Consider the following 24,856-nt stretch of genomic DNA (forward strand, 5'->3'; position numbering starts at 1 on the left):
CAAAATCCTAACCTCCATGCTGAGAATAATAGGAGGGGGGAGTCTTAATCTATTTATTCTATTATCACAGAATCCTTAGGACTGGGTAACTTATGAAAAATATCTCTGAGTATTTCTGCAGGCAAGGAAGTGGAGATCAATATATTGGCATCTAGCGATGGACTTTTGGTTATATCATCTCATGATAGAAGATAGAAAAGCCTAAAGAAAAGAACAAAAACAAAATGGATTTAAACATCTTTCTATGTGGGCAACTCATGAATCCATTCATGAGGGTATAAGTAATCACCACTTAAAGGTTCTATTTCTCAAGATGGGTACAATGGCAATTAAATTTCCTTATGCCACTGGCAGATGATACTCAAACAATAGCATGGGGTATCTGAGAGATGATCATGTCAAGAGGCTGTGATAATCTTGAACATATTGTGTCCTTATGAAAGAGATGACAGAAAGATGCTTGCTTCTTCTGTCACGTGAGGGTGCAGGAAGAAAGTACCACATATGAGCCCAAAGTTAGAATTCACCCATATTGAAGTTGTCTTCGTCTTGGATTCAGATCACATCAGAACTGTGGAGAATAAATTCTTATTGTTGACAAACTACTCAGTTTTATGACATACTTTTATACAAGCTCTAAGACTGCCAAGCCAGTGACTTTCCTATGTAAAATTTTCTACCAGTATTTGTGTTTGAGTAGTTGTATACAGGAGTTGCCATTCGCTATGGTGTCTGTTTTTTTTAAATCTTTGGGGGATAAATTCCATGCTCACAAAAGTCCCTATCTGTCTTCATTTCTGGGACCATAAGGCATTTCCCATGCTTAGACATGGCAAGAGGCTGGCTGGCTCATGGACATATAGACATTCTCTGTACCTGGAAAATTCCAGTGTTCTTGCTTAGCTTTGTGTGTCATCAGTAGAGAAAGCAATATTGTCTCTAGTGAAAGGCCTTTTACTTTTTTTTGGCATAATATAAAGACCCAGGTGTGTACTAGAGCTAAGAAGAAGTACAGAACAAGTTATGCAGAACAAATGAATAACACATAAGCAGGATTAGGCTGGAACAGGGCCAGGGTAGGGCCTTTCATTTCATATTTTAAAAGCTTAATCCATAAAGTTATTTTCCTTGAGGAAGTATAATAATGCACGTTGGCATAGCAGTGTCAACACAACAGGCCATATGGTAGAATATTTATTTTCCTATTAAGGAAATACTAATTTACATAGCAAGTATCTGTTGTGAACATATTTTTAATAAGAACCAAGTCCAATTAAGGTATCTAAAGTACCTTTAAAAATGAAGGCTGATACCATTCTTCTGCATTTAATTTTGTTTTCATAAGCCATTAGCCAATGTTTCAGCATTTAAAAACCATTTAAATTTAACCAACTTCTCAAATCAATTGCCAATTTTCAGTAGGCAGCGCAGAATATGAGGTAATGATTTATATCTTGACTTGTTTAGCAAGTTAAAAGGAAAAATGAACTATAAATGAAATGATTCATATTACCTAGTAACAATAAATACTCTTTTGGGTAAGAAATACAAAGGGTGTGAGACAAACAAACTGATTTGGCTTTTAAGCTTCCTAACACTTTAAAAATGTATTTATACTTTATGTAGGCTTTCCATATGTCCTTCAGCTAAATCAGGACCTCAGTTTGGGTGTTAAATTTATTGCTAAATTAGTCTGGTTATTTATGTTAGTGTAATGAGTGAGATATGAAGGAGTGCTTTAGTAGTTTAGAGTCTATTTTGCTTTTGGACTCAGTTTTTATAAATTGCTTCACAAAACCTGTTATTCTGAGGGATCTTTCCAAGATTTCTGCCTGGTATATGTGTTTCTTATAAAGCTTTACTAATTTTTGTTGTTGTTATATATAATTTCCCTGTAGCAAATGACATGCATCTTAAGTGTGCTGATAAACAGAATAATGAATCCAAAAGATAACCATATCTCAATCTACAAAACCTATCTATGTTACTCTGTGTGAGAAAAGAAATTCCTCAGATGTGTTTGAATGAAAGACTTTGACATAGGGAGAGTATTCTGCATTGTCCATGTAGAGCCAAGAGTTTCTGAAAAGAGAAGGGGGAAGGGTGGAGGGGGAGGCAATGTGAAAATTTAATCCTTCCCAGTTTTGGCTTTGAAGATGGAAGGAAGAAGCCCATAAGCCCAGCAACTCTAGAAGCAGATAAAAGAAAAAAAAACTTTAAAAAAGTGCATTTTCCTAAAGCCTTTAGAAAGAATGCAGCCCTGCTAAAATCTCGAGTTTACTGCAGCAAGACCTGTCTTGGCCATAAAACAGAGAATAAAATTGCATCATCTTTAGTGATTGAGCTCATGAAAATTTGTCATAACAACAATAGAAACTTAATACAACAGCTAAATGAATTTGTCCACATAGGTAAATAGGTGAAATCACCATCCAGAACTAGACATAGCACATCTCCACCCATCTAGAGAGGTCTTTACATTCCTTAACACAGGTAGTATCACCCATCAAAAGTAACCAATGACCTAACCACTCTGTGAATGGATGGGTCTTTCCTATTTTTGTCCTTATAGATGATTTTTGAAGTCTGCCAATTAGTGTTATTTAGTTTTATTGCTATGTGGTTATTGCATACTTTGGTAGGGATCCATCATTATTTATTTGCTCCGCTTTGTCTCTAGTTTTTGTCTATTAACATAATGGTCTTTGAACATTCTTATGCAAGAATTTTTTATGGACATATGTATTTAATTTAAATACATTAAATACATCTGTATTTAATTTATCTTATGGAGACATAACAGCAATAGAATTGCTGGTACCAGATAAATATGTTACTCTGCTGAAAATTTCCATCAGTTTCCTCAAGTGGTTATACTATTACAGGACAATTTTTGTGGAGATTCAAGACAGATGTATAAAATCTTTGTAAAGGGCAACAAAAGCACTCCTTACAGCTATTGATGACAAAGGTGTTTTGGGCACTATGTTGTTCCATGTTCAGGCTCATGATCTGCTTGGCAGATGATGAAGAGGGGATGGGAAAGTGGCTTGGAAGGTAGACATGATTGTCATTTAAACTTTCATATGTAGCTTCAAACACATACCTTTCTATAGGGCACCTGTCAGAATCAAAGTTGATATTATGAAATGTAAGTTAACACCAATAACATGTTAATCATTATTTGGAAAATGTGAATGACAGATGTATGTAAAAAAAGCAATGTAAAAAATTAAAAAGAAAAACAATAACAGGGAAGAAAGCAAAAAAGAAGTACTGAAAGATCTAGGGCTCACTAGGACTCTTCCAGATTATTTTGCAGCATAGAACAGGACAGAGATGGTTAGATGACCGAGAGACCCCAATAGAAACCATAAGCACTAACTTCTGAATGCTCTGAAGAGCCATGAGCTACACATCTACTTCTTGAAAATCTTCAAGGCTCCAGTGTTTCAATATCCCACCAGACTTCCTATTCTATCTTTCAGTCAATGATAAAGTTAGAAGTAGATCCTCTTTATTTTCATATTCTGTATTTGCGAGTGTGTCTCTTAATAAAAATTGATTTTTAATCCCCAAACCAGTGCTTGCTGTACCTTTACAGTCATTGTCAGATCCATGCAGAACAGCAAATAACTTGAGTGGCCCAAGCTCAAGATGTATATTCCTCACTGAAGTAAATAAACTAAGGTCCTATCTCAACTCTTCCCTCCACCACTTCTTCTTTTTGGATGTATATAGATGTGTGGATGTATCCTTCTTTTTGAATCCATGTATGTAGATTTTCACTACTTTCTCTCAGCTATGTTTTTTATGGTCCAGTGTTCACCAATACATGGTCACAGTGACTTAAAGGACTATCATAAATGATAATAGTCATCTCTCTGGAAGAATATAAATGCTTTATTTCACTGACACTTGTGAGAAATTCCTGTAGGATAAAGTATACCAGACTAACACAGAAGCAGGAAGATACACGAGTTCTTATTGATCTCCTAAGGAAATACACGTTTACTGTCAAATTCCATGCGAACCCACCTAAGTTTCCTTTAGGCGCTCATTTAGTTTTCCATTCATTCTGTTACCTTTTACTTAATTAGAGCAAGCTGGAGAAAGATGACCTTGAATGATATAAGGAATTTGTTAAAAATTAGTATAGTAAGGATAAATTCTATTATCAGTGATGTATAGACTTTAGTCCCTATGTGTTGAAATCGATTACTTTTTGGAGGGAGTTATTATACCTAGTTTAGAGACTGAAACACTTGTGAGACAATGCTTTTTACTGACTTCATGGACATGAAGCTGAATTCTTTTTTGTTTGCTTAGAGTGAAGTAGATATTATGAAGTAATTTCAATATATCTGTTATTCAGAGTTATACTAACAGTTTTTGGGCTAGCTGTAATCATCAATTCAGTCCAAATCTAGACCTGTCATTAGTGGGCTAAGGAGTATTAGCCTAGGGTTTCCTGAATTTATTAGACTAGTAGTGTGTTTTGATAGAGGAAACTGAGCGGGAATGGAAGTAGCTAAACTATTATGGCTTCAAAGTTTGTCAACAGGGTGAGCTGTGTAGAATAGTCCCTGTCTTGGAGCCACTTTCCTGGAAGATGTTACTGGCAGCTAATTTCAGCATGTCAGTTTGTGTGTGTGTGTGTGTGTGTGTGTGTGTGTGTGTGTGTGTGTGTGTGTGTATATATCCCATTTTAATCTTTAAAAGAGTGGAATCTATATATTGTACATTTTTCATTAAGGATGATATTTGATGAAAAAAAGAACAATACTGTGGGGAAAACATTTGAAAATTTAAAAGGAGATGGTATATTTCTCAGGTTATCCTTTTGAAATTTTCCAGAGGCCAGAAAATTCAAGCATATAGATGACTTGGCTATGTCCTTTTCAGACATTCTTTAAAACATTTGCAAGAGGCTTAGGCACTGTGGTCTTAGCACTTTGAGAACAGTCATTTTTCCCGTCTACAGCCCTGTATAAGTAAATATACTATAGACTAGACATTTGGGTTTTCTTTGTGTGTGTCTATTCCTACTAAAAAAGATTTTGGACTAGTAAAAAATTAGCGACAGCAAATATTTATGGGACACCAACCTGGATTTTATTCCTTATCCATTTTAGTCCTCGAACAGCTTATTGTTTCTCAGTATTTGTTTAATAGAGGAAGAATTTGAGCCTCAGAGAAACTTTCATTAGCCATCAAATTATCTGAAGAGCTTGGTGTGACTAGTTTTAAAGTCTATGGCCATAGATATTCTGCCTCCTTTGCAGTTCTTGCGACTGAGCGCTTTGCCTACCTGTGTTATTCCAGGCATTAATTCAATCATTTGTTCATCATGTCTTGAGCAACTGAGTAAGATTTCAGGGAGAGAAGAATAGAAACAGCATCAGACAGTCCTTAGCCTTGATGGCTCTGGAGGGTGATATGGAGGAAACCTGCCATGATGGATTTAAGAAAGAGCTGTGATTAAATTCTCTAGAGCATGTGACCTTGGGAGTCAATGACCTTGAGATCTACCACTACTGCTTTTCAATCACTTCTCTAATATTCTTACCTCCAATTTTTCTCTCTTATAGCTCACACACTCCTACAATCCAGTCAAGTTTGCATGTTCTCAGAAAGGTGATGTACAATTTATAACAACCAAATGTTTCCTGTTTATGCTGGAGGCAAAGTCACACATGTTGTTTTAGTATAAATACTGTCAGACAGCAAGTTGCTCAGAAGACTCAAATTGTAAAAATATCCCTAGATTGCATGTTATGAACCTGGGAAATCATCTGTCCAACATCTGAATACACAGCCTTCATGCTAGCTGGCATAGAAGATTGAAAGCAATGATGATATAAAATGATTCTTGTTGGGGGCCGGGAGTTTGGCCTAGTGGTAGAGTGGCTTGCCTAGCATTCACGAAGACCCAGGTTCAATTCCTCGGTACCCCACATACATAGCAAAAAGCCGGAAGTGGTGCTGAGGCTCAAGTGGTAGAGCTCTAGCCTTGAGAAAGTCCAAGGACAGTGCTCAGGCCATGAGCCCAAGCCCAGGACTGGCAAAAAAAAAAGCTTCTTGCTACCAGACAGTAAGAAAGCATGGAGCCAAGGCACAGATAGTGGGTGCTGAATGAAATGTAAGGTGATGGAGGAATAGAGGAACATTTTCTCATCATAAGAGAATGTTATTTGACCTGCTCTTATCTGGAAATGTTCATCAGAATGAATGATGACAACTCCAGGAAGGTTCTAGCAGCTCTAGAACTGACAATTGCAGTGGAAAGAAGCCTTTTGTGGGAGGAACCCAACTGAGAAGAAAGACAGGAGGTAATTGAAACTTTTGAAGTCAGCTCCTTTCTTAGAACTGGAAAATGAACTCTTCAGATGTTATATGCAAAAGGGGGATTATAAGAAGTATATAGTTTTTAATGGGAAAGAGTGTTGGAATCTCTTTTTAGTATCACTGTAGAAGTTCTCATCAGCCATTGGGTTTGAGGTCATCTCAGGTAGAAGTGTCCAGCTGTGGACAGGACACAGGCTCCGAGGTACTATCTATAACTAATTCTGTGTGTGGGGCCTAGAGTCAGAATCCATTTTCATTATCCTGGATGGTAAAAGCAATGTCATAAACATAGTTATTTCTACTAAGATTATTATTTTTTGAGGACTTTCTTGCAATTACATTTTTTAAGAAAGTTTTCATATATACTATGTATCTCATTAAATCTCTACAGAGAACACCATACTGTCCCTACTGTACAGATGAGGGGATTGAGTCTTAAGGGACCTTATAATGTTTCCTAGGACCTCATGGATTCACAGAGTTAGGGCCCAAGGCTGTTTGATTTCAATTCTGTGTACTTTCTGCTTTAAGGCATGGTAAGTATACCATACTGGTACACTGGCATCATGAGCGGAAGAGAGGAATTTAAGGATGACTTGTGTTAAGGTCTACATCCATAAAGAGAATAGAACTTGGATCCCTGGAGCACAGACAAGGAGGTTCTTCAAATGCTTTGCAGTGCATTTGATTTTGCAGACAGGACTGAGAACAGTTTTATATAAAGTTTCTGGGGTTGATGAGAAAAGACGGGGAGGGCAGAGGCCTTTATGTGTCTTGGATCTCCAGTTTTCAGGAAGCTGGCTTCTCTTAGAATCACCTTGGGAAGAAGAAGCTTAAATGTTGTGATTCTGGAGCTTGGACTAAATTTCAATGCAGTTTTGGAAAATACAATGCAATCAGAAGGAAAGAAACACATGACTGACTGGGCTTAGGATAAGGCAGATTCTATGTGGGGGAGGTCCCTCGTGTTGTCGCTGTCATTGTTTTTGGTTTCTGCTGGGACTTGATCTCAGGGCTTAGATGTTGTCCTAAGTTTCTGTGTTCTCAAGCCTAGTACTTTGTCACTTGAACCACAGCACCACTTCCAGCTTTTTCTGAGTAGTTTATTGGAGATAACAGTCTCCTGAACTTTCCTGTCTGGGCTGGCTTTGAGTAGTGATCCTCAGATATCAGTCTCCTGAGTAGCTAGGATTATAGGAAATGGCCACCAGAGTCTGGAAAGGTCCTGTTTTAAGAGAGAGTTTTGTGTGTGATGATAGAGCAATGGATCCAGGAAGAACCACAAGTGAAGGCTGAGGCTGCAATGGCAAAGCCACTGTCTTCAATGGACAGCATACAATTATCTACATAGAGTCAGCTATTATCTACAATGGAGTTGAGAAGAGATTAATTGGCTTATTCTTGGATGACCACTTAATTGTTACCCATGACCAAGGGCCATTTCGCAAATTACTTTTTCTAGTGCATTAACTGGGAGGGTAGGTAGATGAAAGACTACAAGTTCTTGACCTATACATCCATTCCTCTGATCTTCTGATTTCTTAGTGCTTTTATTAGGTTAGGGTGCAGGATTTGTTGAATAAAGTAGTATTTAGAAAATTAAAGGGCTAAGGGTCGGGATATGGCTCAAGTGGTAAAGCACCTGTTTACTAAGCCTGAGGTCCACAGTTCAGGTTCCATTACTGCCAAATCTCAATCAGTCAGTCAGTCCATCAAGGGTATTCTGAGTATGAGAGGTTGAACTTTTTTTGGGTGGCTTTTCTATATTTTTTGAAAGATTTTATTAACACTGATTTTTACATAATATTTCAAATGTCACGTTTAACAAGTATTCAAGAAGGGAATCTATATGCAATAATTGGCACATAGATTTTTAGAACATACCTAAAATTAAGCTGAGGGTTTGTATGTCATAGATACATATCAATCTATATAATATAGCATTATGTCTATAGAGTATCTATCCCATCATAGATTTTTATGTCTATGTAGTTATATTTATATTTCCAAGACCAAGAGGTTCAACCAAGAGGTTGAACTTTTATTTAAAGATTATAAATGTATTTAAAAAGTTATCTTTACATAGATAAAGGGGTTTCAGTTCAACAATTTACATGTATAATGTATTTTGTTTAGTATCAGGATAAGCAAAAAAAAAAAAGATATTCAGAAGAGCTGGTAAAAGAACCCAGGAAAAATTTACCATAATGTCACAATGTCATCTGGTATGATGCCTACCAATGTATTATTGTAAACGTCTCTGACAGGATAGAGTACTTTGACAGGTGACAGCAATTTTGTTAGTAAATGAATGCAGCGGTATTAATGGAATAAAAGAAGCTTGTATTAGCAGGAAAAAAATAAACTCAACCTTTGGCTTAGGGTCGCATATTTTTTTTTGCCAGTCCTGGGCCTTGAAATCAGGGCCTGAGCACTGTCCTTGGGCTTTCTCAAGGCTACAGCTCTACCACTTGACTCACAGCACCACTTTGGCTTTTTTTTTTCTGTGTATGTGGTACCAAGGATTCGAACTTGGGTCTTTGTGCATGCTAGGCAAGTACTATACAACTAGGCCAAACTCCTGGCCCCAGGGTCATATATTTAAACACATAATTGTAGGAGGAGTCAAGAGCAATGGGTTTTGATTTCAGCTTTGCTGGATCATAAGCACATCATTTTAGGCCACTGGACTAACTCCTTATTCTGTGAAATTATGCCCTGAAACTTGAATTTTGATTGAATATTTTATTATCCTATGATGATTGTTTTTGACTCTTTTTTGTCACAAAATTAAGATAAAAAGGAAGATAACTCAGCTAGTGTGATTATTTTGTGTACATGTTACTTATCTTCCAAGACTTAATACTATACCAGAAAATCAAAAAACTACAACAGATGAATATCTGTCTTGGAATTAGGCATATTTATTTCTTTATTTGTGACAGTGCTGAGGCATAAAATCAGGGTCTCACACACTGGTTGGCATTTCCTCCCCACCATGGCTATCTCTCTAGTATTTGAGCCATAACTCAACCTCCAGATTTTTGCTGGTTAATTGGAGTTGAGTCTTATGGACTTTTGTGTGTAGGCTGTGATTCTCAGCTCTCAGTCTCTCTAGTTGCTAGGATTACACACATGAGCCACCAGCACTCATCATATAACGGAAAAAGTTCAACACAAAATCTTATGTTTTATTGCATTGTTTCGGTTCCATAAAATATATCTTGATCCTGGGTTAGGTTGTGAGAACACAGAACTTTTTTTTTTAATCAAGTAGACTTTACTGCTTTATTATACATTTTCCCCCTAAACTTCCTTCTCTCTGAACCATCCAAAATGTAGCTTTGCAGGTCTGTTTTTGGAGTACAGATCGGTATGTTTGGGAATTACATTTGAGCCAGAGAATGAAATCTGGTGATGTAAGGACAGGGAGGGGGCAGGCAGGGGAGGGCTGTTGGTTTAGCTCCTAGATGCTGTGTTTGACTTTCCTAGCACCATAAAAATGCAACTGTGGATCAAGAGTTTTGCTTTAATCCTGGATTTTAACATCTCTCAAGAAGTAGGCTAATGGGCCCATTATATCAGATTTTCTATCACCCTCCCCCACTGCTGTTATTTACCTGTTCCTGGTAGGTATTTCACTGCCTAATTTACATACAGAACAATGGCTCATGGGAGCATATTAGAATGAGTGTAAGGTAACTAGTTAGCCAGAGCATGAATTTCATGTTCTTTGTAATTCATCAGGTGTCAAAATTTGCCCAGAGGGCTTAGTATCCCAAACTAGCAAGTTGAGGAGCAGAGATGGAACTTTGTTTCTTTTTATCACATTCCTGGATAGCTTCATCTCCAATTTTAAAATTTGATGATGCAATTATATATGTATATATATATATATTTACAGGATACTTTGACTCATGCAGCTGTTCAATTCAGTTTGGATCTCTGAACACAGATGAAATGTCAGTTACATACTAGTCAATGAGTTTGACATGAGGGCTAATTTGTCATGATAACTTGGTTTCTTATGACATTATAAGTTGTTGAGTTGTCATGTGTTGCTATTTAAAACATATGCTGTGTGGACAATGTTTCTTTAAACAATTGATGTTCAAGTGAAACTCTCAGGAATCATTTTGTAGCCTGGGCTGCTCTCAACTTTCCATTTTTCTGCCTTAGCCTGTCAAGTGCTGGAATTAAAGGTGTTTGGTATCATGCCCAATTTTGAACTTAACTAAATCTATAGAGAGCATAAGTGTGCGTAAACTAAGATCTTATAGGCTAACAGCTTGTGTGCTCTTGTGTCCCATTTCTGCTTCCCCTCTCAGATTCTAACCTCGACGTCATATAGATCTGTTATGATATTGACAATGTTAATCCTAAATGAAGTCATTAATAAAGGAATCATTGAATCTTGATATGTGACTTTCAGCTCAGAGGAATGGTTGCTCCATTCATCTTATTTCTTGGATCCCATGTGATGGCTAGTGTCCCCTTTTAGGAAGAGTGAGGGATATCTCTATGCTTTCCTTCTTCAGCTTGCTGCCAGGTTAGGTCTATCTTATGTTGTATATTTTAGAATTTGTAGCAGTGAATAAAAAGCACAACTGTACAGCAAAATTCACCTTGGAATACTTGTTTCAGATGTGGGTTTTTCATCTCATCCCTACCTTTTGTCCATTCAGTAGGACTGAAATGTGGCCCAGGAATCTTCATTTTAACACTGGAGTGATTTTTCTTAAATTATATTTTTATTATCTTCAAGCAGGCTTACAAAGGGGTTACATTTGACAAATCAGTTTATAAGCACAATCAATCTGATCAGTGTCACCCCTTTCATTATTCTCTCCCCTCTTTCCCAGTGCAAGCCTTCTCCTCAATTTTCCTACTTTCTTTGGATATGTATTGCACATTATTACTACATGTTTTCCTATTTCCCCCTGAACACACACAAAAGATAGTGATATTATAAATGCAATTTCTGTTAGTACAAAGGGGAAATATGTCACCAAGTTGAAGAAGTTCAAGGATCAGAAATGTCTTTTAAGAAGTTCCCAATTGTCTAGTGATCATTTGAATGATATTCTTTTCGTTGTCCTCCTAATCAGTTGTATTATCTTTCTCAACTGTGACTCTGGGTCAGAAACGGATGCTAATGTGCTTGTGTTTGAGCCATAGTGCCTGGGATATTGGGATATTAGACCAAAGGAGCTGGCATCAGTGAACTGTTTGCATACCGTAAGCTGAAACGATGGTTGTTCTGGTAAAGTAGACTTGTTATATCTGGATCTTGAAAGTGAAACAGGTTTTTCCGGATGGCTTGGTGCTGAACGGGCCCTGCACAGCTCATAGCAGGTGGCTCCTGTGCCCCACAGGCTGCAGGGTCAAGGGAACACGGTAACAGTACAAAGACATCAGTCCCTTCCACTGGCCAAACAAGTCCCTCAACCAGATCCTTAGCCTTTTGTTTCTTACTGAATATCTTGTCAGAGTTCTTAATGGGAAGCCCAGACACAGCTAGACCTTGGGATCTACTGCTTCTTACTTTTTCTCCGCATCAGGCATCCTTTTCTGCAATGATACTTAGATCACTTGGTGAGTATTTCAAAGAACTTGAGTTTTTGAGGTTGGAAGACATGTCCATAGGCAACTGGAAACTGACTGTCTTTATCTTGTCCCTATCGTAGACAAAATAAGAAGTTTTAGTGAGCCTTAATGGATAACATTTATTTCTCCCGATCACCACATACTGCCGACAGTATTGAAAGTTCTTTATAAGGTGGGTGCTGGTGGATCATGCCTGTAAGCTTAGCTACTCAGGAGTTGAGATCTGAAGGACTGCAGTTGGAAGCCAGCCTGGGCAAAACAGTTTCTGACTCTATCTCCAGTTAATCAGCAAAATACTGAGCTGGAGATAGGCTCAAATTGTAGAGTGCTAGCCATGAGCAAGAAAGCCAACCAAAAGATGTGAGACCCTGCGTTCAAGTTCCAGTGCCAGCACAAAAGTACTAGTTCATTTTAATACATCTTTTCTTTAGGATTTCATGTGAGAATGTACATTAAAATTGGCTTTTTACCTAAGCCCAATGAATAGTACTGACATACAAAAAATTAAAACCATTGAAGGAAGGTTTACATAATCTCAGGGACAAATGGATTTTGATGTCAAAACCAAGGAATTATTTAAGCTCTATCTACAGTTTCTGGAAGGGTTTGCTTTTTAAAAAATATTGACATTGGGAATTTTGAAAAAATATTTTCATGGTATAATAATGTAAAAACTCACTAGGAAACGGGGCTTGATTGATTGGAAAGACAATCTAGCTCCAAGAACTTGGAGCTCCATAAATCTTTGTAAAATTCTTTGAAAATTATTAGGAGGGAAACAAATTTCCTCAATCGGAGAACAAATGCAATGGCATTACTTCATTTGTTAGTTCCAGGGAACATACATGATGCAATAACAAAGATCTATAATAAAAATATATATACTTAATTCCTGCTAAATAATTCAGCATGTCTAGTGGATTCTATGCCAATCCAGATGTTGATTTTAAGTCAATGCTGACTTTCTTTTTTTCCTTTTCTTTTAAAAAATAAAAATATTATCACAATTGGCTCAATCTATTAAGTGAAACTGACATTTAAATTAGAAATGGGTTGTGTTCTACATAGTTTATTATTTGGCAGCCTGGAAGTCAGAAAACATTTGGCTTTAGAAAAATATCACTTTATAAATATTGGCTAGATTCCCTCATGCTCATAGAAAGTAATATAAATTGAAATGGGAAAAGCAATAATGTTATAATTCTTAGCACTGCATCTCATTAAAAGCAAAAATAAAACAGCTTAATACATGCACCTGTACAATTACAAAATATACTGATAAAATACCCATGAAAATCTAGGTCATATTCATTCAGGTAGTATTTTTTGTAGTGGAGGATGTCCCTTTTATATTCTTCTTACATTGTACATTGTACTTTATAGTTTGTAATTTACTTTTTTACAATAAACATTTAGTGCTTTGTGATTTGTAAAACTGGCTGGTTTTACAGACAGACCAAATTTTATATGTGTGTTTGTACATATATGTGAGTGTATGTATGTATGCATATGTCTTTCTTTCCTTCCTTCCTTTCTCTCTCTCTTTCTTTCTATCCTGTATATGTCTTTACCAACTAAAGTAAATGGTATCTATATATTCCATCCCTTTCATTGAAGGTTTGTGGCCACTGGAGCTCAAAGGTTGGATGAATGCTTCTTACTCCCACACCCCACCTCTCACCTATTAGTAAATCTCTCACTTAGAAAATATATCCAGAAACTACCTCCACTGTAACTACCCTTCACCAGGAAATGAGCACCATTTTCCTACATTACTTTTTCTTATATCTGATCTCTTTGTTTTCAGTATTCTCTTTGCAGTATTTTCAAGGATCCCAACCTGATTTTTTTTGTGTGTGTGTGAGAAGAATAGATTGCATATCTCAATTAGCTACTATAAAGACTTTCCTGACTGAGCTGGCTTTGAACTATGATCCTCAAATCTCAACTTCCTGAGTAGTTATGATTACAGGCATGAGCTACTGTCACCGAGCAACCTTCTTCCTTTATATTGCTTTATTTTACTCTTCAGTACTTACTATTGCTAACATAATACACATTCCAGGTTTGATTGCCATGTTCAAAGGAAGAAACTCTACACTGATGTTTTGTTAGTTGTTTAATGCAGTATGACAAAGCTCAGAGTCCTACTGAGCCCAAGGAATATTTTCACAATCCATTTGTTGAAGAAATGCACATAAATACGAGTAGAAAAACAGATTGAAAATATCAAAGTCAAACTCAGAATGACACTTGCCTCCGAGGAGGACAGAGTAAGATAGATAGGAATGATCTTCTTTATTAGTAACATTTCATTTCATATATACTTTGTAGAGGAATACATCAGCATTTTTGATATTTTTGTATTTTCTGTTCTTTGAAAATTTCCAAAGATGTATATATATACATATATGTGTGTCTATATGTATATATCATACATATGGAACCTTGCAAGAATTGCAAGATGAAGCATATACTCCCTATTATTTCCTGAAAGACTTTCTAGGATAAGCCCTGTTCACTTCTCTATTCACTTTTTCTCCTCATTTTTCTTCCAAAGTCATGATGGGCTCTATGTGACATTTGAGATCTATGCACTGTGAGCTCTCTATTTCTCTGTGTTGATTGAATCCAGCTATCCTTTCTGATTCAGGTTCCTCTCTGTCCTTATAATAGAAATTTCTACAAGTTACAGCACACAGTTTTCATTCTGTCTTTGAAATCCTGATACATCTGCCTCAGCCTTTGCACCCCACATCCTGTGAGGTATGTGTACTTTTTCTAGTACTTCTGAAAATTGCTTCAAGCCTTGATTGATTTCCTGCCCCCATTTAATGAAATGATTCTTTTATCTTTTCAGCAACCCTGATTTCCCATTTTCTCTTCTCTAGGATAAGGTAGTTATGAAACACAGGCACCATTTCCTTGACTTCCCAGTTTCACTGGCACAACTGACGCAGACATTGCCAGAGCCATAGACTTACCGAGGGTTGGAGGTGGGGAGAGTGAGGTGTAACAGAGAGACACCATGCTGCAGCAATTTTACTTGATACAAATCTTGCATAAAGAAATCTTGACTTTATCCTTTATGGGGAGCCCTGGCTCTGTTTCTTTTTCAAGATCCCAAGCCTGGCCCTCAGAAGTTTTCTCAAATTCCATCCATTCTCAGATTCCTCATAACATCTGAAATGTTAACTTATATATTTTGAAGTCAGGCTGGTTTCTCCTTGTCTCTTAACTCATTTGGGGTTATGAGAAAGGGTATATTTTCTTTTTTTTTTTGCAAAAAAAAATGCTTAAAATGCTTCCTATTTCCAGGAAACTTTTTTTTTCCTCTCTGAAAGTAGTTATATGTTCAGCCCCAACACCCCCTGTGACCTTTCTCTGGTGTGGTACTTATGCATCTTAAAAATAACAACTAAATCAGAGGGTTTTTTTGTTTGTTTCTTTTTTGGGTTGTGGGGCTTGGACTCTGGGCCTGGACCTTGTCCCTGACCTCTTCAGCTCAAGGCTACCGTCCTATCCCTGAAGCCACAGCCCCACTTCCCGTTTTCCCCGTCTTTAGTGCCTGGCCTGGCTTTCAACCTTGAACCTCAGATCTCAGCTTCCTGAATAGCTAGGATTACAGGCGTGAGCCACCCCTCCCGGCTTAAATCAGAGTTTTGAATACAGTATTTAGCTCACATTATGTTTATTAATGCTTGATAAACAAATGAAGGCTTTATTTTCCGCTTATTAGAGGCATCTGTTAGAAGGTCCCATTTGACTAAAAATAGATTGTTTCTTTAGAGTCTCCAAATGGATATGTGAGAAAGAATCTGTTTTAGCACAGTGGTGGTCTTTGGTTTGTTTTTTTTTCCCATCAAATAAGACATATGTGTCCAGGAGAAATGTCTTGGTGACCATCTCAGCATGGGTCTGTGAACTAGCTGGAAGCCCAGTGAACCTTACCTGCCACAAAACTCATGCTCAGGAGATCTTTGGTTGGGACTATTGCCATTAAAAGAATCTTCCATCAACGTCTTTCCCCCATGGCCTTGCTTTTTGACTGAAGAGCATGCTGGGGATTGAGCTGCTCTCTGAACTTCTGGAATTTCACTCTTTGGATGTCTGTACCTGGCTCTCCAGGGATCCCAAGCAGGAAAGGAATGATCTGATGGTGAAACAAGATAGCGTCTGACAATCATGACATCACCTGTGCAGGAGACACAAATCTCGTGTTAAAAAAGCACTCTTAGTAAAAAAAAAAAAAATACTCTTTGTGACATGTACAAATGGAAATTTATGTTAATCATGCTTTACCAAATTGAAGTAAGCTATTATTATTATTATTATTATTATTTACTTTTTGCCAGTCTTGGGGCTTGAACTTAGAGCCTGGACACTATCTTTGGATACTTTTTGTTCAAGGCCAATGCTCTGCCATTTGAGCCACAGTGTCACTTCTGTCTTTTTCTGTGTATGTGGTACTGAGGAATTGAACCTAGGGCTTCCATGCATGCGAGTAGAGCAATCTAGCACTAGGCTATGCTCCCGGCCCCTTTACTAACTTTTTTTTACACAAAAAAGTTATCTGTTCATTGATATGCTGAGTGGAAACTCCTTATACAACAAGATAACAAAATATTAAAAATAGATATTAAAAATAATGATAGTGTGCTTGGCGCTCGTGGTTCATGTCTGAAATCTAGCTACTCAAGAGGCTGAGATCTAAGGATCATGGGTCAAAGCTAACCTGTACAGTAAAGTTCACGAGACTCTTATCTTCAATTAACTACCAGAAAACCAAAAGTGGAGTTGTAGTAGAGCGCTAGCTTTGAACAAAAGAGGGCAGGGAGAGTACCAATGTTGTGAGTTCAAGCCCCAAGACTGACAAAAAATTTAAAAAAGAGAGTTACAAAATAATCTATTTATATTAAATCACAGGAACTATGCTGATGATGGCAAATCAAGGCTGCTTTTCTTTGAGATTGATTGGCAAATAAGCTCCTAATTCATCTCCCTGGGTTACAAATAGATTGCATCTTTTAGCTTCATATCATCACAAGTAAAGAGTTGTTGAAGGCAGTATCACAGGGTCATTAGCACAATTTCAATGATCAGTGCCAAATGCATTTTCATTGCCAGGAAAGAAGATGAGCAGATTGAATCAGATCCCAGCAATGCTGGGAGTTCCCTACAAGGAGTTATAGCTTTGTTTTTGCTGCAGTGAATTACCTCTTGACTAATAGTCCCAAGGTGAGGCTGCACAGGGCAGGGCCTATCCCTGAAAGCACTGACTGCATTGTGTATGTACCAAATACTTGCACACACACAGATGTTTCTACAAGCATTTATCCAACCGGCATTCCACATTCTCATTATAACATATCTATATTTTATGACTGAGCACGGGTGGCATTGAGATTGAGCACAGTTTATAGTCCTTCAGTGACTACGAGAGAACGAGCTTTTGCTATAGCAACTGTCTCATCTATTCTGGTCATACATCTCAGAACAAATGGAGGGACTTAGTTTTAAGTGATTTGTTTGAGGGTTCTTTGAAGTTGTTTTCTTTGCTTAAAGGGAGACATGTACTCTGACTACATTCTGCTATTTTCTTCTGACTACATTCTTTCTCCAAGAAAAGAGTTGTTATTCTTGTTTCAAAAAAAATATTGGCTACATTGCTTAATCATTCTGGGTTTAATATTCTCATCTGTAAAATGAGGGAGTTGCCACTGGTTGATCTCCAACATTCTTAGCTAGTAGATTTCCACGATTTGATAGCTGCTATGAGTTGCTATGAATGCTGGAATTTTATTATCCAAACAACTAGTAACTTAAACTCAAGTCAATTAATGAGATATTTTCTGACACAATATGATGACACCTTCCTGCTGAATAATTTGCAAATCGATCTTACGTTCATAATTTTTTTTTACTATTGTCAGTAGCCCTTGAACTAGTGTGTTTTTCTATTCCCAATTTTTGTTTTTGATGTTACTGAAGTTTGAACTTAGGGTCCAGTGTGTCCCTTAGTTTTGCTGCTCAAGGTTACCATTCCATCACTCGAGTGACACCTCTACTACAAACTTTTTGCTGGTTAATTAGAAATTAGAGACTCACAGGCTTTCTTCCTGGGCTGCCTTGGAAACATGATTCTGAGATCTCAACCTCTGGAGTGGTTAGAATTACAGGTGTCAGCCACCAGTGCCTGGCTCAACCACTGATATTTTTTATAGGAGGATATTAAGGGCAGCAATTTGATATGGCCTTCTTATTTCTGAACAGCTATTACTGGTCAAACACTCCAAATCCTGTGTTTTCAAGCTCAAGCTAAAATTGTTTCTACTTAAGTCACACAATAGCACAGCATATATAAGAAATCACAAAGTGCAATTTTCGGTAACACAATTGGGCTTTAAACTCAAATTTAAATCACATTTCTTTTCTTTATCTTTTAAATTGGTGCAACTATCAGGCATCTCCACAATTTCAATAATCTTTTTCAAATTTACTTGTGTTCATCTTGGGAGTTTAAGGCAGTAACACCGCTCTTTGAGCAGTGTTATACTTGTTCTACAATAGGATAGAGATAGATGAAGACTCAGTTTACCTTGCTATTAAGATAAAATTAAAGAAAATAGATTTGAAGAGGTATCGTTCCCTATTGGAACAATGAAGAAACTTTTAGTGGTGGTGGATGTGAATTCTGTCTCCAACTACCATCTGACAATGTCTGGAGACATTGTTTTTGTTTCTATTATTTAAATTAAAAATTATTGGAGCCGGGACTTTGCCCTAGTGTTAGAGTGCTTGTCTAGCATGCATCAAGATGCAGGTTTGATTCCTCGGTACCACATACATAGAAAAAAGCTGGAAGTGGAGCTGAGGCTCAAGTGGTAGAGCTCTAGCCTTGAGAAATCCCAAGGACAGTGCTCAGGCCCTGAGCGCAAGCCCAGGACTGGCAAAAAATTATATTGTAAAGATGATATACAGAGGGGCTGCTGTTATGTAAGTCAGGTAATGGATACATTTCCTTTTGAGTCCTCACTTCTTCATTCTCTCCCAGTTTTTTTCTCTTGTCCTCCCTCATCCCCCCCAAGTTACATAGTTCATTTCCAATGTAATGTTTACTGTATTTCACTGCTGGATTTGTTCATCCTTTGTCCCACTGTTTCTATGCATCCCCTTTCCCTCCTCAGATCAGATAAACTTGTATACAAGACAAAGGATACAGAAATCAAAAGGGAATAAGCCAAAGAAAAAAAGAAAAGAAAAACCCACGAACAGTACAAGTCACTGTTCTCCATTTGTTGCTTCCATTTGTTGGAGTTCATTTCAATAAGTACATACATAGCTATGCACATAGCTATTGAGCTCTTACGATCCTCTCCTAAGAATATCCTCCTTTGGTGTCACTGTGTGAATGATTAGAGTGCTGCTTAACCAGTCATGTCCTCTTGTAATTATTTGTCTCTTACTATCCATTGGATTTACTTGTAGAATTATAGGCACATTTTAATTATTACAAACAAGGGAAATTATGCAGCCTGTGTTTCTTTGGGTCTGGCTTACTTTGTTTAGGTCTAGATATTCAGTCTGTAGTTGGATTCAAAATAGTTATCTTCCTGGTTCAGCATCTCAAGTGCTGGGATCACAGGGATGTAATACCACACTTACTAGAGACATTTTTTTAATGGCTGTAACTACAGACCTAAAGATGGGCACTACAGAAACTAGTAGTTACAGAGTTGGTAAGCAACCCATAATACCTAGGATGGACCAAGATGTCAACAACAGAAAATCCATGGCACAGAGATATATCACAAACATATCAGTCTTTCTTTGTTGCTTTTACCAGTGTGACCACTTACTTTATGCTTATTCATTCACAATGGAACTAAGTAATTAACAGAGAGAGTCAATTGGATCAGAGGGAAAAACCCTGATTAAAATGTGTTCTCAGCTTTGTGATATAAATGCCACTACTAGAGAAACATCAATGAGAGCCAACTGAAAGCTATGACAGGTTCCACTGACAGACTTTCAGGACCTCCAAATGGCATTGCCTGAAGCCTTTGACAGATAATATTATGAGCTTGAGTAGAATAATTTGGATGCATTGTTGTAAAGAAGCACCAGTGATTAAGGGCAGAAGATGCTCCTTGTTCTTCTGCATAATGAACTTGTATCTTATCTTCAGAGTAAAAAAATCTTGCATTTTGCCTTTTCTCATGTGTGTGTGTGTGTGTGTGTGTGTGTGTGTGTGTGTGTGTGTGTGTGTATGTTTTTTTTTTTTGCCAGTCAGTCCTGGGCCTTGAACTCAGGGTCTGGGCACTGTCCTTGGGCTTTTGCAGGGCTAGAGCTCTATCACTTGAGCCACAGCACATTTTTTCTATGGCTTTTTTTTCTATGTATGTGGTACCGAGGAATCAAACGTGGGTCTTTCTGCATGCTAGGCAAGCACTCTACCACTAGGCTAAACTCCTGGTCTGCATTTTGCCTTTTCTTACAAATAAATTTCTACACAGGTAAAAAGGCATTTCTGTTAGAAGATAAGTCATTTCATTTGTAGAACTTCAGAGTATATCAAACATTGACCTTGTACCTTAATCCTCAATCTGTATAATGGGGTAAATTATGTGCAACAAATACTCACACTCACACTCACTCCAGAGAGTAAAGGAGATTTTTTTTGTAAAAAAAAGATTTTTAGTTATGTAGCGGGATACAGAACCTAGTAGCTTTACCTTACATCAACAGAGAACACGCAGAGGAAATCAGGAAGACTATTCCACTCACACAAAATAAAATGCTTAGGAGTAAACCTAATCTGGAGTCAAGAGTTTCCTTTTGGAAACTACAAAACACTGAAGGAAAAAAGGCCTCCTATGTTCATGGGCCAGTAGCTTTAGTATTGTACAAATGGCTACACAACGGAAAGCAATCTACAGACTCAATGCATTTCCCCTCAATATCCCAATGACAATCTTCACATGGAAGCACAAAAGATCATAAACAGTCCAAGTGCTCCTGAATTTAAAGATCAAGGATGGAGGAATCATTTTACCTTACTTCAAAATTATACTACAGAGCCATAATATCCCAAACAACAGGATACTGACACAAAGCCTGACACAGAACAATGAAATGAAATAAAAGACTCAGAAATAAGCCTGATTTGGAACAAGGATGCTCAAAGATACACTGGAGGAGAGATAGCCTCTTCAACAAATGGTGTTGGGTAAATTGGACATACACAGGTAGAAGACTGACATTAAGCTCCTATGTTTCACGGTATATAAAAGTAAGTTGAAAGTAGATCAAAGGGGCTTAGTGTGATGGCACATGCCAGTAATCCCAGCTACTCAGGAAGAGAATGTTGGGGAGATTGTGGTTTGAGATTAGCGTAGACAAAAAAAATGAAGGAAACCCAAACTCAACCAATAAGCTTGACATTGTGGCTCCGTTTTGTAATCCCACCTGTTTGAAAAGCATGGGTAAGAGGATGCAGTCTGAAGCTGGTCATGGGCAAAACTGCAAGGACATAACTAAAAAGTTAAAAAAAACCTAAAAGGCCCAGGTTATGGCTCGAGTGATAGTAAGCCCTTGTAGCATGATTTCTTGAATTCTGGTAACACACACACATGCACACACACATACACACGCATGCACATATGCATGCACACATAATCAAATTTAAGACATAAAACTTTGAAAGTCTTTGAAACACTTTGAGATTTAGATATAAGTAACAGTTTTCTAAATAGGCAATTAGAACAAGAATTGGCTTAATTGAATTACATTGAATTAGATTCTGCACAGCAAAGAAAACAATTACCAGAGTGAAAAGGTAGCGTACAAGATAGAATATCTTTGGCAACTATTTATCTAAGGGATTACTAGTCAGCATATATGATAATCTCAAAAATAAAACCTCAAATAAACAAAACAATAAACAGTAAATATGTAAAACAGTAAATATGTAAAGAAATGTTCAACATCCTTACCCACAAAGAAAATGCATTGAGATTCCATCCCATTTTAGTCAGCATATAATCAAAACAAACAACAAATGCTGGCATGGATGGAAGGGGTTAGGAACCTTTATACCTAGCTGATGAGAATATAATACAGCTACTACGGAAGTCAGTATGGAGTTTTCTCAAAAAACTAAAAGTAAAACTGTCATATGCTCCAGTTGTACTACTCCTGGGCATAGCCTAAAGAAAAGAAATCGAAGTCAGCATACAATAGAAATAGCTTCACACTTAAGTTTATGGTGGCATTAGTCAAAAGAGTCCAGGTGTGAAATTAGCCTGTGTGTTCATCAATAGGTGAATAGATTAAAAATTCAACACACGCACACACAAATACAGGAACATTACGCATCCCTGACAGAGATTATGTCATCTGAAGAACGAATGAAACTGGAGATGACGTTAAGTGAAATAAGTTATACTCAGAAAGACAAATACCACATATTTTATATGTGGATCATAACCCTAAAAACATACAAACCCAAACAGACATGATTGTCTAAGATGTATGACTGGGTGGTGATGTAAGAAGGAGGGGATTGGGGACCAGGTGAGAACAATGAGTTGTAAATACTATTGAAATACATTGTGCACAGCTATAGGCATCGTATTGAAATCCATATTTGTAAAATATAAAAGAAACAGTATCTTTTGCTGCAATATCTTCTTTTTTTTTGCCAGTCCTGGGCTTGAGCTTAGGGCCTGAGCACTGTCCTTAGACTTTCTCAAGGCTAGAGCTCTACCACTTGAGCCTCAGCACCACTTCCAGCTTTTTCTATATATGTGGTACCAAGGAATTGAACCCGGGTCTTTGTGCATGCTAGGCAAGCACTTTAACCACTAGGCCAATTTCCCGGCCTTGCTGCAATATCTTATTCATGTGTTTTATCTGTTAGATGTTGTCTCAAGTACCAAATTCATATTATTTCAGGTAATCTACACAAACTCATGACACAAGTATGATAATTCTTTTAGATAGAGTTACCAAAGGTTAAAGAGATTTCATAACTAAGTTTGGAGTCAGGTCTGGCTTTGAGCCATATACACTTATCCATTTTTCAATTCTCTTCCACTGATAGTGAGTGAGTGTGCCAGGCACACATATGTATTTTATTATGCAACTTTTAACCAGCTGAAGTAAAAAAAAAACAACTCCTTGTTCTTGATGCAAGTGATTTTCATAAATGTGTTGTTCTTATCTTTCCCAGCATATCCTGAAGTTGTCTTATCTTTGCTAGAATATGTGACTTGAAGATGCTAAAGAAATATTTGTCTAGGGATTCGAAGCTTATCTATCATTAAGAAAGGTGTGAAATCCATCCTTGGTAATAGCACATGGTGTAGTTATAGATAATAGACACATTAAATCCACTATTTGGAAAACATCTACCAAGATGGGACATGGCCCAGAAGAAACACAAGAGCTACAGAGCTAGGGTACCTTGGTGTTCCCGCACGGCTGGTGTTGAGTCAGGGGCAGCCCCAGGGTGCAGGCTTTCTGGAGGTTGTCCAGTCACTGGCTCTTCCCTTTCACCTCCTAGTTTTCTGCCTGAGCCCAATGCTCTCTGACTACTTGACATGAGTTCCATGCGGAGTGTTTGGTTCTCTTTTCCTAGTTTGTTGATCTCTGCCTGCATCTCCTGGATAATCTTCACAAAGTCCCCTTCCATCGCCTTTTCTCATATTGGCCTGGTTTGCTTCTGTGGGAAACAAAGACTGATGTTGACTTATGAGCTAAATGCACGGTCTAGTTAATGGGACACATCCATCCTGCTTATTGACAATATGTGCCACTCTTGAACAATGGCAGTCACTCTACCCTGTGCCATCTTTCAGCACTTGGGCGGATTAACCTGTCTGGGGTGATAAAGGATCTCCATGACTTATTCATCCTAGGTTTTGTTTTTCAGAACAATGCTTTCCTTTCTATCTTCCATTTCATATCAGTCCACAGCTCTGGAATACTGTTTTGTTTCCAAGAAGAGAATACTCCAGAAATTTCCAGTGAGGAGCAGTTTCTTATTTCTGTCATGAACCCATTCAATCTCTTCTCTGCCTCCACTTTTGGATCAAATGTATCACAGTATTGCCAACTGCCACTAGGACATCCAAACTGCCATATGAGTTATGCCCTGTCAGAGATATAAAATATGCCATAATTGGTAGTGCTTTGGAAAATTTCTAATTTTTACACTGCTGAGGAAGGCTGACATTAATTACAAGGTGTCATAGAAACTGTGGAGGATATTATTTAAATATGACATTAGTAATTAATTATAGGTACATCTCTCAAGATAGGTCAGGGAAAAATCGGATGTAATCTCTTCTCAGGAGGTTTCTCTTATGAGATTTTAGGATATTTGACTGGGCACAGGTTGAGCAGGGATATTTGGGGGACGTAAGGAGATACAGGGTGCTCATTAATCTTGTATGAAGAAAATGAGCAACTGTCCCAGCTGTCGTCACCTGTTTCCAAAAGAGGTTTCTTTGTTGGGAATGAAAACTAGCAACCTTCGACAGCATACACTGATAGCAGCCAGTGACTGGAAATTCAATTAATATTAAAACATAACCAATCTTCTATGGTAGGTCAAAATTCTCAAAGAACTTTCCATGGATATCATTTTTCCTGCACATTTGTTTGCTTCTGTTTTATTTAAAATACTTGTTGATGTTCTTAGCTCATCCTACTATATATTTATTGGCTCATACAAGGACTTGCAGGGATTTCTTGTTTCCTTACTAATGTGTTTTAGTCTATAAGAGTTCTCATCCTAAGTTTGAAATTTGTCACACTAGTGTAAGTCAGTGAGGCACAGAGTATTTTCATAAGAGTTTTAGAATGGATTGTTCCTTATTTAGTTTTCACCGTGTGA

At 37.5% G+C, this 24,856-nt stretch overlaps 1 protein-coding gene across 1 annotated transcript; it reads right to left on the reverse strand.

Annotated features, from left to right (window-relative positions):
• Window positions 1–11,905: 11,905 nt before the first annotated feature.
• Window positions 11,906–23,650, reverse strand: Ccdc195 (coiled-coil domain containing 195). Its single transcript, XM_090354336.1, has 3 exons — window positions 23,422–23,650; window positions 15,907–16,150; window positions 11,906–12,026 (listed from the first exon to the last, which is right to left on the reverse strand). Exons 1-3 carry the CDS (start codon window positions 23,648–23,650, stop codon window positions 11,906–11,908), a joined length of 594 nt encoding a protein of 197 aa, XP_090210462.1.
• Window positions 23,651–24,856: the final 1,206 nt, after the last annotated feature.

Source organism: Megascapheus bottae, chromosome 21 (genome assembly GCF_031878675.1).
Source record: "Megascapheus bottae isolate mThoBot1 chromosome 21, mThoBot2.hap1, whole genome shotgun sequence".
Taxonomy (NCBI): domain Eukaryota; kingdom Metazoa; phylum Chordata; class Mammalia; order Rodentia; family Geomyidae; genus Megascapheus; species Megascapheus bottae.